The following is a 16,997-nucleotide window of genomic DNA, read 5'->3' on the forward strand; positions in this document are numbered from 1 at the left end:
ATAGCACGTATGATTAATTTTATTTGCTTGAAACCTCCTGCAGATGACAAAATTAAATTATACAACTATCTTTTGTGACAACGATTCTTACCTTTATAATTTCTCGTATTATCGATATGTATAAATATGCATAAATCTACGAATAGGAAAAGAACAGTTTCTCTCTTCTCTCTAGATCCAAGCCATAACATCAGCACAGAATTAGACTCTTCGAAGAGAAAATTGTTTTTTTTTTTTTTGCCAGACAAAATATAATGTGTAGGTGTTTACCGTATTCCTCCGCATTTACCGGCCGGTATGCCAGGAATATCCGTATTTTCCGGCATGCCGGTAAATACAAGCAGCAGATTCCGAGAAATTCTTAAATATCTGGACTCAAGCAATCAAATTAGTTGATAAGAACCCCCGTCTGTTCTCTGCATTTTAGAATCTTTTGCATTTTACGAATTACGTTGGAGCCAGTTCGAATTTCACGTTTGCTTTTTACTACCATTAATAATTTTTTATTGGAAATGTCGGATGCTAATGTTATTCGTTCTCGTAGATAAAATGAGCTGAATGGAAGAATTAGAAGACTGCGAACTATTTTTTTGTATACTTTGATCACATATTTTAGATTTGAATAAGCAGAGCAAAAAATTGAATGTCACAGCAAAACATGATATCGCAATACAAAAGCGATGAAAACGCAAAAAAAAGGGGGAAAAAAGTGCAAAACACAGTATCTGTATTTCGCACCAGGCTTGTAGTAATTAGGTTAGAGTGCTTATCACTCTAACCCAATTTCTACATTAAGTAGAATACATAGAATTCTTAGTTTTCATTATCGTTATCAAATTCCTGGACAGTACATTGCTTGCCACAGTGAAAACCATCACTTTATTTCGATTCATGTATTAATTCAGTATTTACAACATTGGATAGATATCGGTCTCCTGAATGTATCACGCGATCCTTATTGAACCTCACTTTTTCCGGCATGTCGGCTATTTGGGGGGGGGGGAATACGGTAATTGAAATATTATGAAGAAAAGCATTGAATATAGCAACGACGTTATTCCACGCCTTTCACCGAATTCCTTTTTATAATGCCATCACAGTCGAACAGTCATCAAACCGTAGAGTTCGGAGAAGCCCCTTTGACAACCTGCATATACAAAATGAAAGCATATTTTCATCTCAGCTGTTGCAACTGCTGACACCGGTTTCAACACCTGTTATATAAATAACTCAACTTTGTACCATGTGTACAGAGATTTTTTTCCCTCCTGCCCGGCACTGCCATCATTGTTAATATCTCAGGTGAATATTATAGTAGAAATGATTACCTTTTGAGATATTTATCAGTTTTCCGTGTTGCGAAACACTTTTCGATTCACATTATTCCCTTAATTATTTTGCAAACGACGTCGCCATGCGCTGTTTAAGGAAGTGAATGAATGAATTTGCATGTATGTGTAGTATGACAATTCGTTTTCAAACTCAACAATACGCCAGTAACGATTGCTACTACTACATGAAATCGCAATCAAGATGGCGGTTCTTCATTCTTCGAGATTAATCATCACAATCTCTTGGGAATTATTATTCATGCCATGTCCATCTTTAGCAGATGGAACGCACATATATGTATGTTCTGAAAAAAAGGGAGTATCACCATTGTTTTTTCTTTCGTAATGAGTGTGGCTGAAACAGATTTGCTTTCATTTTGATGATACGCATGAACTAGCATATATATATATATTTTTTCAAGGTACAGCTTGTGCTTGTATATCAGGTGTAACTTCACTTTATCCATTATTTCTTTCAGATAAAGCTCTATTTATCTTTTTTTCCCGCATCCGCTATCCAAATAATATAGTCTCTGCTATCACTTTACGGTCTATACGAACAAGTCGTCATCGGTGCTTTACAGTTTTATAAAATGTGACAAAATTATTAGCTAGGAAATGGACAAAAATTAAAAATAGGATTTTCGATGCACTGAATAAGATCTGAATATTTGAAGCAAGTGAGTATATTTGTAGAATTATTCTTTGCGTATGAATAAGATAATTATAAGCCACTCTTCGTATTGTTATTTAAAAAAGAACTTATGACTGAAGCTTTCGTGGTTTCTCTTCAGAAGTTTTTGTCAAATTCTCTGAAACGTTCTGACCATAAACGTGCGAAAAGTGAAGTGAGGAATTTTTTACACGAAAAATATGTACGGCGTCGAACCAAAAAAAAAAAGAAAAAATTACATCTAAACACATATTAGTCCCTCTATATGTGTCTGTTTCTCAGGGTACGATGAAATGTCAATGAAGACACATTGTCCTGATTATTCTCAGTGAATTTATGCCTGATGTGTCACAGTTCCCTTCCTGTCCCCAGTCTACTTTGACCTCTGGCATCAATGTACCACGTTCGTCCCAATCCTTGTCGACGACGACAAAGTGTCACCTATTTGATAGGTGCTGTTTCGTAGGTGATCTTATTTAGAAATTGGGCTGCAGCTAAATCAAATGAATCCTTTTCGTCCCCCCACCCCCCATGCTGTCGTAAAACAAAGGAGCGATTTCAATAGCATTGACCCAGGTTTTGTTTACAACTCTTAACTCTGAATCTAACGAACATTAGAACTTTTCAAAGTTAACATTCATTAAAAACAGAAGTTCGTTTCTTTAATGAAACGTAAATCGCTGAAGTAACTTTCGACATTGAATTCACGACGAGAGATTCATAATCTTTTATGGTTCACTCCAACAAAAACAGAGTTGAAATTTTTTTTCTTTCCATAAACGAATGCACTTATAAATTGAGGGCATTAGCATAATTTTAATTGAAACAACACCCCAACACAGCTATTAAATTAATTAGAGTGAATTTTTTAATAATCTAAAGTAGTTAATCATATATATATATATATATATATATATATATATATATATATATAACTGTAAAATATATACAGTTTGTTTTGATTTTATAAAGTTATCGATAAACACATAAAATACTGCTTAAAAAGTAGTACAGTTTCTACCTTAATTTTATTTCCGATCTTCTCAATTACGTGCGATGTTATAAATCTCTGAACACGTAAAATTTTAACAGCTCTAAAAAAAAAATGACATTAACAAGGGGAATCAACTCTTTCTAGTTAAAAACGTTTTGCACTTATATAGTTGTATTATTTTGTGCTGAAATTACACTAAAAATGTACTTTCTAAAATTTCCAAAGAAAAAAAAAAGGGAAGGGAAATTCGTACAATGGGTTTTTTGGCAAAGTATTTCCCATCTTATATTCAGTGTCGGCGGCAGAATATAATAATAATTTAATCCATAGGGCTGCCCGGAAGGACTTTGTGTCCCTTGGGGGGCCCCAATATGATTATTATGTGTTCATGTCTCTTGTCCTTCCTATGTGGTTTTAGTTTTGTCTTTGAAATGTATTTTGTGTTACTTTTTGCAAATAAATAAATATATAAACACAGGACCACAGAGGGTTAAGATTCGTGTTGACAGGAAAGAGAAGAAACTATTTCTACATCGTCTTATTTATGAAATAATTATATTTTTTGAAGGTATAAATTTGAGTACAGACAGCCAAAATCATGACTATACAGAATATTATTGACTTTGATACTTAGGAAAAATTCCCTCTCTCATGGTTGATTGGGGGTAAAATATAGTTTGCACATATTAATGTTATCTATAAACAGATAGAATCTTGCTTAGCAAAGTTGAATTGTTGTGTGTGTGTTGCATTGAATTTTATTTCCAATCCCTGCAATTTTTGGTGCGATTTTATAAATCTTTGTACAAGTAAAATTTCAGCAGCTCTCAAAATCTACAAGGAATCAACTCTTTCTGGGTAAAAAATGATTGTACTCTTATGTAGCAGTATTTTGCACTGAAATGACACTAAAAAAATGTGTACTTTCTAAAAATACCAAAAAAAATTGGGAAAATAAATTGTATGATGTTTCTTTTTTACCATGTATTTACCATATATATTAAAATATACACTGAACCTATAGGATGTTAACATCACTGAAAACAAAACATGATTTATAGCGTACCTGTAAGATTTGTTATGTACCTGTAAGATTCTTGTTATTGTTTTAGTTTCCACACACAACCTCTAAATTAAAGGGGGGAAGATGGCTACACGATCGTTCGAAAGAGTTCATTGCGGCCCCATTGCAATGGTGGTCTTAATGGTGACTGGAACTTTGATGGTCTTCCTTATCGCAGCATTGAGAAAAGATGTATCGCCTTATATGCCATTCATCAGGTAAGTTTTTCTGCACTTAGAAAGTGATTTTCAAAAATCAAAATGTTTGCTGCGGTAAGAACTAACTGATAACACAGTTGAATGGAAATTAATTATGCATCAAAGCCAGACAAATATTCTCAAAGAAGTATTCGTTGAAAATTTATGACAGATTAATTTTTTTTTATCCTATAGTGAGACTGGAGCTAAACCCCCTGAAGCTGGAATATTCAGCATCATCTTGTATTTCTCAGCTGTCATTGGTCAGTATATGGATATGAGATGTATCCTTAATTTAAGCTATAAATGTTACGGTAAATGTGACTATTTTGATAAGTTTAACAAACTTTGCGAATTTATCTCATTTACCAGTATAATGTATTATGTATGATCCCCAGCTCGTATCGATAAATATCAATAATTGTTAATGAATTACTTAAATTAACCTTCTCCTTACCGGACCATGGCCCACCGCTCTGTCTCAAAAAAGAGATACAAGGTCGTACACACAGTGGCACGACCAAGAGGTACGGAAGTGTATAATAGAGACTAGTGGGGGAAAATAATTGTATTGTTTTGTTCTACAACCGCACATATATTCGAGCAGCGAGACGGAGAGGCTACTCAACGAAGTGCGCGACTTGAACAAACATGCTTGTTTTCACCTCAATCTGCTGATTGGTTCGTTTTCTCCCTAAGTAGGTGGTCGAAGAAGATCTGCGCCATGCTGAGGAAAACTTGAATTTACCGGCTATTTTGCTTGAACTTCAGTCTAAGATGGTATGGATTGGATCGGTGATGTTGATTAGATTTAAAAATGCTTATAAATGTGAAGAAAGCTTACACAAGACCAATAAAAATTAATACGTTTTTGTCCAAAAACGCTTACTTTAATTTAATTTTTATGTCAAAATATGTGTAGTGCAACCATCACGTACGGGAGAAACTGATAAGTGATTGAATTTAAGTGGTATTTACGCATGATTTTTTCCATATTTATCACACTTACCAACTTTATTCGGGAAAATGTGTAGGTAAAGTGATAAATGTGTAGGTAAATTTATCAAACTTACCGAGACGATTGATAATTATGTATTACCAGATTATGCATATAATCTCCGATTTATTATATTTACTGTAGCATTTTTACGTAATGTGATATCAGAAATTTATTGTCCTGTTGAAAACATGGATGAATATCAATGAACATCATATGTTGAAGCTTCAGATCTTTGTAGGCGTGGTCCAGAAGAAATCGTTTCTAAGGTTCCTTCTACATTTGTTCATTGGAATATGGGTCCATCGATACACTACCCTACTTCTTAACAGTACATGTACCCCGTACACATACTTTTGCGGAATTTCCATCAAAACATTGCAACTCCTACCTTCAGTGATCTCTCGATAGCCGAGGAAATATTTGTGAACAGCTCTCAGCTCCCATCGTCACTGAAGATTTATACAGTAGCGGTAGGCGGAACGTTTGGAACAATTTCTTCTGGACCACGGTTTCATAACTCACAATCTTCTACAGATATTAAAATAATAGTACAATAATAAATAATATAATAGTCATACTGAATGTATGAGCATTGCCATTATTGCATTACACGAATAACCAGCCATAAATAGTTAAAATGAAATAGAATTTATATCTTATAACGAGTTTTGCTCTTATGCGATATATTATATAACATTTTATATGATTTCAAGTGTATAATTAAGAATAATGTGTGAATATACATATGTGAGTGGATGACTGATAGTTGATTATTTCGATCTTGATATAGGGATGATTTTGATCGTTATTCGTTTCATGGTCATCGAGGAATGTCATCAAGGACTGAACAGAGTCATTACGATACTAAATAAGATCGCACTCCCCGTGGGTATTTTATCCATGATGGGCATGATTGTGGTCGCTGCTTATCCTGTAAGTTTCTCTAGTCTTCAGTAATAGCGATTTTTTTCCCCGCCATGTTCGAAGCACAGGAAAAATACTTCAAAGAGTTCATACAGGGTAGCCATAAACTAATTTTGCCGATATAATAGCCCCCAGTGGCCTTAAAAATGAACAAATGCGAATGACATTCGAGATATCAGTATGTTATCTCGGAGCACGTGATCGAGAATGAGTAGAGAAAGAAAAACTTAGCTCTCTCTCTCTCGCGGCTACGGTTATAGCAACAAAATTTCGAAAAATTCAAATAGTAACACTTTTATGCATTGCAAATTGATCAGCGCAGTGAAAAACTATAAATGTGGCGATGTGGAACGGTATACGTAGCACCACAAACGCCTGAGCTATATGCAGACCAAGAATCATGTGGAAACAAAAAATGCAGATCACATTTCTGCCGCCAGAATTTCCCCTGCGGGGGGTTAGCGCAACTCCTTGGTGAGATTTTTTTTTGTCTGCGTTTAAATGCTGAAGGCACTGTTGCAACGCCATTCACGGTTTTTCACTGCGCCGATCACTTATCAATGCATAAGTGTGAGTCTTGCCATTTGAATTTTGTGAAATTTTGTCACTGTGAACGTAATCACGAAAACTAGGGTTTTGTTTTTCTCTTTATTCTCGAACACGTGATCCGAAATACTGATACCTCAAATTTCATTCGCATTCGTTGATTTTTGCGGCCGTTAGGAGCTCGTGTGCCGGCAAAAGTTATTTGATGACCACTCTGTAAAGTACGAGACAATAACTACATTAATAGCGCGATATTTCACTTACACATATAAATACGTAATTCTACTTCTATATATATTACAATATTGACTGTTTTCGTGAAAACAAAATAATAAGAATACATTTTTGAAGAAATTGTTGGTTTTTTAATTATATATTGCTACACTCATGCTTAAAAGTTGAGCAACGTACTTTTAATTCTCCATTGTAACGGTTTGATGATCTGGACAGAAATTGCTATTGGCGCCCGCATCGATCTTCAAGTCTTCACTAGAGGTTCGGAGATGGTAGTGCACTATCGAGATGACATCCTTGCACCATAAATCAGCACCATTTCTTTCTGTCACGGGACCTGATGCTATGTTTATGGACGATAATGCAAAAGTTTGTGTTTTCGAGCATTACGCTCAGTCTGAAACGCTGACTCGTATGGAATAGCCCCCCATTTCTTATGGCTTGATCGCAGTAGAAAAAATATTAGACATTCACATGTGGAAAGCATTCAACTGCTCTCTACGACCCTCCTAAACGCCTCGGTGAGCTGCTAGGGTCTTTCGCTTAAATGGACCTTGATACCACAAAATGCCATTAATAGTCTTATTATTGGTATGGATCGATGCTGTCGAGAATGTGAATCCAGCATTGGTGGTCATATCCCACATTGCTTGACCTTCTCCACTGAATTTTTTGTGGCTCAATTATTTGTTCTCAACTGTTTATAATTGTTCTTTTCTACGCCAGTTATTCAGTTCCAGATTTTTTATTTTCTTTGTAATTTCACCAGAGTCATTTGCTTCACCCTATAATCTATGTAAACTCCAAAAAGAAAAAAAGAATTGAAGCATTTGCTTTTATAAGCATTTTTGATTTTGTTGCTTAACTTTGGAGCATTAGTGTATAATATTTGATATTAATCATTTTTATTATTGGAAGAGCTATACTTGTAACTTATAATAAAATTTATTAGAGGAAAAATGAGCGTCAATCATATTTGTAAATTAATTAATAGGCCGATCATATAAGGACTAAAAATATGCAGCGAAACATGGCAAAAATTAGGGAAATACTATCAGAAAAATGAACTTTTCCATTTACATATCTGAAAATGTGTACTTGTTCTTGTGATCATGATTCTATTATAGAAATGCGACTTCCAGTAACATTACAGATAACGGTATTTGACACTTGTTTTTTTTCCCCTTCTCTAGATGGTTACGGTCATGGATGCTCATATGACTGGTGCTTTCACTTTATTCATAGGTTTAATAATTTACGCTATCTTACATACTGTTATCAGCTACCTGTTGCATCCGTCGCATAATAGCACAACGGTGTTTGGACTGAGGATAGCAATCGTTATCTTGGGCACAGCGTCATTTCTTATCAGTATCCTTTTTCCTCCTTTTCTTTTCATTGTTTGAAAATTTTCCACTGCTGATACCAGCAGTACTTATAAATAATCAACGGTGTTTTAACAAACAGAAATTTTTCGATTACGTATTGATCATGAACAACTAAAAAAATTGCCAGTAATCAATTTAATTAATTGTCTAAGCACTTATCACACAGTTCTACAAAGAAAAATTGAAATCGTTTTTTCAAGTATAACAGTCGTGATACTGATGAAAATCTGCTTCCTGAATTCAAATTTGTGATTTGTTTCTTCGTCTGTAACTTTTAATTTGTTGTCAGGCATAGTTTTCAAGTAATAGGCGATTTCAGATTTTTTTACTTTTTTTTCCTAGGCTATTTTCCTACATATAGGCAAAATGTGTAACAATCACTATTCCAGTCATTCTAAAATTGTATCGAAAAATTCCAAACAGAATTAAAAAATATATATAATAATAAATACAGGCCTATATGAATTATATCATATATTTTATGAAAAAATTTTATTTATTGATAGAAAATATCAAGAAGTTCATGTTTTTTTCCAAGAATATGAAAGGCTTTCTTTTTTTTCTCTTGCAATCACTTTTGCTCTTTCAAGTAATGTTCAAGCAGCAATCAGCAAGCATTGCAGGCATCTATTTCCCTCCATGCCGCTTTTATAAAACCTTTCACCATAGTCGTCGGAAACATCACTGCTGTTCAAGTGATGTATCCGACATCACTTGAAGTTCTCGGGAAAATAATGTAGATGTGAATGATGTGAATCTAGGAAACACACTTATAGGGACAAAATACATCCTAAATCCAAGTACGCATTTATCTGCTGTTGAACCAATTCTTCGTAGTTGTTAGCTTTTTCTTTCCTAGAACGTTTTGTGTTACATTCTTGAAACAAATTCATCTACTTTTCTCTTTCGGCGCCAAGGTATTGTTCAAAATCTGTGTCTTTCTGATCTCAAATTTGGAAACCAACAAACAATCTTTTTCCTTATTTCTGCGGCCGAAAGACAAGGACATTTTTTTGAAAGGTACATAAACCCCGATTCCAGATGGATTCATGGCTATGACAAACTGTTTTATAGGACATAGCTTGATGTGCAGAGGGTGCAGCAGGACATCATCACTGGCTACCGATTTCTCATTGTGTATATTTTTTTATCCCACTTTCAATTCGCGTTGATGCCAAATATTCCTTTTGTAATGGGAATTTCTGTCGCGGCTATTTAACTCACGTGGCTATTTCAAAAACATCCAAATTTTAGTGTAGCCTTGTTAGTCTTAATATCATGGAAACTACTTTCAAATCAAACCACATATTTTAAATTTGTGCTCATTGCACTTCACTAACTCAAACCTCTATTTCAAAATATTGTATGAATCTTTAATCATATTGGCATAGAAGAGAAAGCACTATTTCCTCACCATGAACAAGAACTTCCGTTAGACTGTATTTTGACTATTCATTCTATTTCATCTATAAAAAGTCTTCAATCCTGTGGCTCGTATTTGAATTTAAAAGCATTCATTAAGCCCAAACATCATTGCAGAAAGTCATCATGCTGTAAATTTTCAAAATATGGAAGAAAAATTCGTCCCTATGTCTATATTCTACGTACTTTGTTGAATATTTAAAAAAACTGTGCCTGATAACAAATTTCTATTTCCAGATAAGAATTTCCCACACTATAAACCTTCAGAAATAGATATATATTTCCATATAAGAAAATTTGTTCTTGTAGAACAGTGTTATTTAACAAAAAAACAATGGTTTGGAGTATGGTATTTCAGACAACATCTACAATGATATACGGTTTATCAGATCCGGATGTAAATTGATTTATTGTTCATTCTTTATCATGCTAAACAATGCTAAATATCAAATAAATTTTTATTTAACTCTGAGAAAAGTTAGAGTATATCAAGTGAATCAGATTTGTATATAGGAATATGTGGCCGGAGAGGACACCATGCCGAGGGCATTGGAGGTGCTGTTCACTAGAACCCCAGAAGGGCGAATGATTAGGGCTTTCTTTGTTCGAGTGGTGGAGGAGAGATTGCTTTAGCCCCTTCACGTACAAGCTTTTGGCAACAAATTTGGATGATCTCCATTTGACGAGTCGGGACGAATTTGGTAACCTTGTTTTAACCTAACCGCACGTTAGAGAAAAGAAGGAAAAAAAAAATGAATAGAAAAGGGAGTAGAAAAATTATTTATAAATGGAAAACCATTACACACAATAGACAAGTAGATAAGAGCGTATATGCAGTAGATTTCTTTTTCACCCTCATCCTACGTGTTCTCTTTAGCTCTTACATGAAAGTGCAAAGATGCATTATATGTGGGAGGGAATTATAAGAGAGAGGAGTATAGAAAAAACTGGGAGAAAAAAACAACTTCGGTTACAATAATGCTTCGCAATAGTGAGGAGAGAGGAAGGAAAACACAGATGAAAAAGTTGATTGAATTTATTCCACTTGCGATTGAAAGTAATATATCGTCCGGGATCGTAAAGGAGTTAAAACCACGATTGTATCAAAGTCCTGTAGCTTCCAAAAAGCGCAGAGTGGCAATAATCGCTATCACTCCTAAGCAATGACACGCGGTGTGACACTAGCGATGTATTGTGACTGCCGCGTATTTTTGAAGGTAATGGACACTAATGGACGAGTTTATAAATATGGGTGTAAAAATATTATACATATACAGTACAGGGTTTGCACTTATGAATGACATAATTTTAAAAATTTACATTTTCAATACTATCACATGTAATATAATCCGTGATACATGGAAATAAAAAAAATTTAAAGTTTTTTCAATATTGCTCAATAGATGACAGCAGATCCTCCGTAGAGCACAGTGACTGAAATTGACTAAACCATTCTTTTTTCTCAGTTACAAATTTCTAAATGCGCGCTGCACGGAAGTAGCGGAAAGAACCTTTGTATATTCTAATATGCAAAACTTTTTCTGTCATTGTCACCATTTTTAATTTCACATACTGCGTTCTACGGAAGTGCTGCCATCTATTGAGCCATGTTGAAAAAAAACGTTTAATGCCTTTTCTTTATGTATATCACAGATTATATGTGTAATAGTTTTGAAATATAAATTTTTAAAATTGTGTCATTCATTTGTGCAAATCCTGTATATTTATTTACTCCCACGTATATGTTAATCCTTTCAGTATCACATTATGAAAGAACTGTTTTAACAGTGGAGTGTGTCGAATTTAATACTAATAAATCGATCTTCATGTGGATCACTGGCAAAAAGGACTTACCTCCGGACGGCCACTATTGAAAATAATGGCACTCAAATCTCACCTGTTAACACTAGTAGATACCTTGGTTCATTTCAGACAAGAGCTTATGTTTTAGAGCTCATTGTGAGGAAACAATTACAAAAGCTAAAAAAAAGCAAAACACATGATGAACAAAATTTGTCACACTCGATCTACTCTCATCATCTCCATCAAAATCACCTTATACAAAATGGTAGTTCGACATATTGTGCTCTATGCCGCTCCGCTCTGGATATATTCGAGTAAAACTAATCTTATCAAATTGGAAAGATTTCAAAATGTCACACTTTTCATTTGCTCAACAATGCTCCGAGATTCATTAGAATTGAAGATATAAGAAAAGATACTCGTAGCGAAACAATCACACAAACAATATATATATATATATATATATTCATTTCATATTATTCGCATTTCACCATATTAGCATAATACCAGTGTTTCATATAATTAAAAAAAAGAAAAAGATTGGTATGTGTGGGTCTGGTGTGTGTATATATATATTTTATTTTGATTTTTCCTTCTAATCGATACCTCATTTTCACAATATTTTCAATATTATTCACCTTGATCATCATAAAATATCTTCACGCTTCTTCTTTTGCATAACCTACGATAATATTATACCTAATAGGGGCATGGTCCTCCCCCGTCGTCTAACTTGATTTTGCTGGATGCATTGTATTTTTCTAGCCCAAAAATGGTGCCAGAAAATTTAAAGTATATTCTATTATACCCTATTAAAGTCATTTGCTTAGTCCACTAATGTTTTTGAATTGGCATAGATATGATAAAAAGGCTATCAGCTGAGCCTACACTCAGCGAGGGCCCTCGTTCCCCCATTGAAGATTTGAAGAGATAAAAGAACGAAATAATTATTATGAAAATTTTTTGGTAGGACATTTTAGTTCTAATTAAGGTGTGAAAAATTAATTAGTACACATAATGATTTAATTAGAGAACTGGCTCTTGAAAGTTTAGTTAAAACTATAGTCTTGCAATCAAAATGAAAAATACCAATTCAAATGTGTTGAATAATACATAATAATGAATATTTACCTACATTATGTCACTGCAAGGGCGTAGCGAGGGGGGGGGACTTGAGGGTCTGGTCCCCCCCCCCCGAAATGTGAGAAAATGACCGAAAAAAGGGAAAAAGATGGCCAAATCCATTGTTCTGTCACTTTGGTCCCCCCCAAAATGAAAGTGGTCCCCCCCCAAACGAAATTTCTGGCTACGCCCCTGTGTCACTGTATTTTAGAACAAAGAAAGTCATAATTTGTTTTATACATTTTCAAGGAACATTTTCTAAAAGCAGTTTTTTATGTCTACATTATGCATTAAACACTTTTGCAGGGGCCAAACATCCAACTGAAAATTTCATTAATTGAAATATTTAAAAAAATCAGTTGGCCCCCACTTTTGCTGTGCTATCTGGTAATTGTAAAGTAGTTATACTGTACAACCTTCATACTTCAAAATACCAACCCCCAACAACGTATGTAAGGGGATGTTAAAAAGAGTTAAAAAGTTGGTGGTATTTATATTACCGTCAGTGCTGAAAAAGATAATGTTTCCTCCTTAATAAAAAAAGTGTCATTTACAACATCGCCAGCTTTTAGGCAATGGAGATCCGCAAACCACAGTCATTGGACCGGATCAAAAACTCCTGAAGACGAAGTATGAAAAATTATCCAATATAAATTTTTTTCCTCAGTAACTTAGAGTAGTGTGGCAATATATGTGTGTTACTGTAGCTAGTGTTAGAATATTTTTATTCGATATGTTATTCATGTATTTTAATTTTTTTGTCTAGGGTTTCACATACCTGGTTGTTAGTGCTTCTGCTGAGTGGGTGATGATGCTCTGTTTTTTGGTGTTCTTTTTGACATTTATTAGTGAATTCAAGAATACCAGCATTCACGTAGGGATCCAATTGATGGTCGAACATTTCGAGGATGACAACTCAAGAAGACGTTACACCGGAAGCTTATGACGTAGATGAACCTATCAGTGTAACTGTATATCTTGATGGAATCGCGATTAGGGAAAAAAATTTAAATATGGTCAACCTTTTATCTTAAATGGTATGAAAGTTTCCCTTGTCATCAATGTATATGATTGAAAATCCACGCGGCGTTTTTTCCCCTGAAATAATAATGTACTGTGATCATCGACAGCAGTATTACACGGTATGAGATGGAATACGCGTGTATGTGAAACTGAAATTAATAATTGGTCGCAACAAATATTTTTTACATTTTTCGTTTTATAAGATAAGTATCCGAGGTTACAAGATCTGATTCATATGAACAAATGAAAAAAAAAAACAATCGAGAGGAATTATATAAAGCATCATGAATAAGTTTAAAATATACATGTTTTTGCTATCTTATATTTGTTTATTTAGTTTCATGCATTTTGTGATTTCTTTTATTTAAAAGTGTCCGTATAATTACTGATATAAAAATCGAAGATTTATTTACTTTTGTTCCTGAGAATGAATAATAATAATAATAATAAAAAAACAGGTATCAAACATGGATTATGCTTCCTTTCTTTCGTGCCGTTTCTATTATATGCACTGTATTTGCTTTTTCTTCTTTTTTTTTACACATTTGCATTCTACATTTCTGTTTTGAGTATTTATATGCTTACATTTTTTTACACTATTTTTATTTTTCTCCTTTCTTTTTTATTATTTTTATCAGTTATTGCTCTTTTTAATAATGATTGTTTTTTCATCATTATTACTTTTCATATTTTATAATTTTTTCACATCATTATTATTTTATTATTTTATATTATTGTTATTATTATTTTTACTATAATAAATTTTTCTTTTTCTTTCTTTTCTTTAAAAACTATCATTCTTTTATACAGTATAAATATTATCATTTTTCTTTTGCATACAATGCTGGTTGTATTAATTACATACGGCTCTATGTAATACCGTGTGGTGCATAGGGCAATGCTTTTGCGACAAAAATTTAAAAAAAAGAAGAAAAAAACGGATTATGCGCTGATAAAAAGTGAGAGAGATTTTGAGTATTTTCATAAAAATATCAAACAATCACTTTTTTATACATTCTAAGAGTGATTTTACACTAACTTTACACAAAATTATTTTCCAAACGTTAGCTAAATTTTGACAATCAGAAAAAGTATTCAAATAACGTGTAGAACTTATGTCATTCATGCTGCGAGGAGTTGTAATGTTATTAAAGTAAAAAAAATAACTTTTACATCAACACCTTCTGATCAAAAGCCCAGTTGGAGAGTTTTTGCCCTGCCTCTCTGAGGGGGGGGGGGAAATAATCCACGTTTTTTAGTCATAGGTGGAGATAAACGTGAAAGTCGGGGGGGGGGCATGATGATGATGACGTCAATTCATATCTAGACATATACATTAGATCAATAGTCTCCATGTTTGACGCTGTATCTCCGCCCATGCTGTAAGCGCAATATTCGCTGCTATATTTAAATTAGAAAAACAGAAAAAACGGAGGATAGTTGGGATAAAATAGTGCTAAATTGAGCCCGCGGGATTTGGGTTTCGCCCCACATCAGATGACTCCAAGGGCCACATTTAGCCCTCGGGCCATGGGTTGAGCATGTATGGTTTAAACATTTTTGACACAGCCAGCAAGCACAGAACCACAAAAACTCCACTGGAAATGATTGAAAGAACTGATACGAGGGGTGTGTGTACCGTATGTCTCTTATTGGCGCACCCCACCCCATGGGCATAGACCGGGGACCTCAAGTGCATAAGAAACCTTGTAATAATTGTATTTGGTGCTATGATTTTCGAAAGAAAGCATAGAAATTTATGAACACGTATAAGTTAAGTAATAATAAACAGATAATAATTATTTAATTTCGCACTTCAGCTAATTAATTGGTTGTTTTTTTTTTCAAGTTTTGTAAAAGAGCTTTTATAAAAACTTTTATAGCGTAATCCCAGCTTAAGATCGAGTGAGAATATTGTATCTTGAAAAATTGGAGAAATAGAGATCTTTAAAATATAGGGAACAATGCAAATTATTGTTAAAAAATTTCCAATCATGTTAGAGAATTGCCGAATGCGGTTAAAGTTACTACAAAAGTGCCAACGAATAGGAAAAAAAAAAGACTTCTGCAAATCGCAGTGAATCAGAATATAGTTCACGGGGAAAAGAATGTTGACGACATGAAAATATGTGAGAGATGATTATTTTTTATTTACAGACAATTATCATTTGCTGCTGGTGGTTGTGTGGGCATCGTGTCGGACTCTGATCGTGAGAATCCAGGTTCGAACTCCGATGGCGGCACAGTAGTGATCAGCTGAAGAGTTGGCTGTCTGCGGTTTTCTAACTTTGAGATGCGAATGCAAGCTGGTCTTCCATTTGAAAAAGTGTCACCACAGAGAGCAGGCAGACCTTCAACACAATAAACAAAAATCACGTGACGTGGGAATCACTTTAGTCACATGGAGAATTGTGATTCGTGGGAATTCACCATGTCACTGGTGACGAAACACTACGTCACGTCAGAGTGTTGTCTAGATGTCTTTGGTGCTTCCCATTTTTTATAACATGTCCGACGAAGGGTTTTTAACAGCACATTATTAGCATCAAATCTAATTCATAACATACTCGAACAATTTCCTATTCCGCTAGTTTCTATATAACGTTCTTCACATTAAAGGGAAAGATGGCAGTAGTATAAAAAGGACAGTTCAAACACAGGGGGAGGCGCGGAGGCGCGCGCCTCACATCCGGCCCCCTCACGCGCCTCACATCCGCTCCCTCACACACCTCACATCCGCCCCCTCACGCGCCTCACATCCGCTCCCTCACACACCTCACATCCGCCCCCTCACGCGCCTCACATCCGCTCCCTCAATCCTCTTATCACCCTAGCCAATGCACCGCGCCAAACAACGTAGACTTTGATTTTTGAGGAACAATTTCATGCAAGCGGTAAACGCCAACTTGGCGTAACTCGTCACATATTTATTTAAACGCGTCGCTGTTACACTGCAACCACTTCATTTTACTCAACGTTTCGCCTGTTTGAGTACTCTCAGTCTCTACACTCCACAGCTAGCATTACCTGTAAGTAAAGTATTTTCCTTTTTGAATCGTCATGTCTTGTGTGTTAGATATCGAAGGTTTTAGATTGAATTCACGTGAATTCATCGTGAAGGAATTAAGTTTTTCCAATTTGGAATCAAGTGAAACTTATCACACCGTTTATAAGCCGCCATTCGACGTACATGATTTATCAGATTGGGAATTAACCCAAGTTTCATGGGTGTATAGGAACATACATAACATAAATTGGTCTAAGGGGTTTAACCCAT

At 34.6% G+C, this 16,997-nt stretch overlaps 1 protein-coding gene across 1 annotated transcript; it reads left to right on the top strand.

Moving 5' to 3' along the window:
• The first annotated feature begins 1,760 nt into the window (after positions 1–1,760).
• Positions 1,761–14,191, top strand: LOC149078965 (DNA damage-regulated autophagy modulator protein 1-like). Its single transcript, XM_089241198.1, has 7 exons — positions 1,761–2,011; positions 4,111–4,279; positions 4,454–4,521; positions 6,049–6,191; positions 8,156–8,333; positions 13,242–13,327; positions 13,464–14,191. The coding sequence occupies exons 2-7, from the start codon at positions 4,146–4,148 to the stop codon at positions 13,641–13,643; spliced, it is 789 nt and encodes a 262-aa protein (XP_089097324.1). The 5' UTR covers positions 1,761–2,011; positions 4,111–4,145; the 3' UTR covers positions 13,644–14,191.
• The last annotated feature ends 2,806 nt before the right edge of the window (positions 14,192–16,997 follow it).

Source organism: Pholcus phalangioides, unplaced genomic scaffold, assembly GCF_987345545.1.
Source record: "Pholcus phalangioides strain wild (caught in Gottingen) unplaced genomic scaffold, Ppha-v1.0 ptg000013l_1, whole genome shotgun sequence".
Lineage (NCBI taxonomy): Eukaryota > Metazoa > Arthropoda > Arachnida > Araneae > Pholcidae > Pholcus > Pholcus phalangioides.

What these genes read in the sequence shown, in the direction of transcription:
- LOC149078965 (XM_089241198.1), top strand. Translation starts at nt 4,146, where the DNA reads ATGGCTACACGATCGTTCGAAAGAGTTCATTGCGGCCCCATTGCAATG. An exon ending in CACAGCGTCATTTCTTATCA is followed by an intron (nt 8,334 to 13,241) that starts GTATCCTTTTTC and finishes TAATAAAAAAAG; the next exon opens with TGTCATTTACAACATCGCCA. An exon ending in CAAAAACTCCTGAAGACGAA is followed by an intron (nt 13,328 to 13,463) that starts GTATGAAAAATT and finishes TTTTTTGTCTAG; the next exon opens with GGTTTCACATACCTGGTTGT.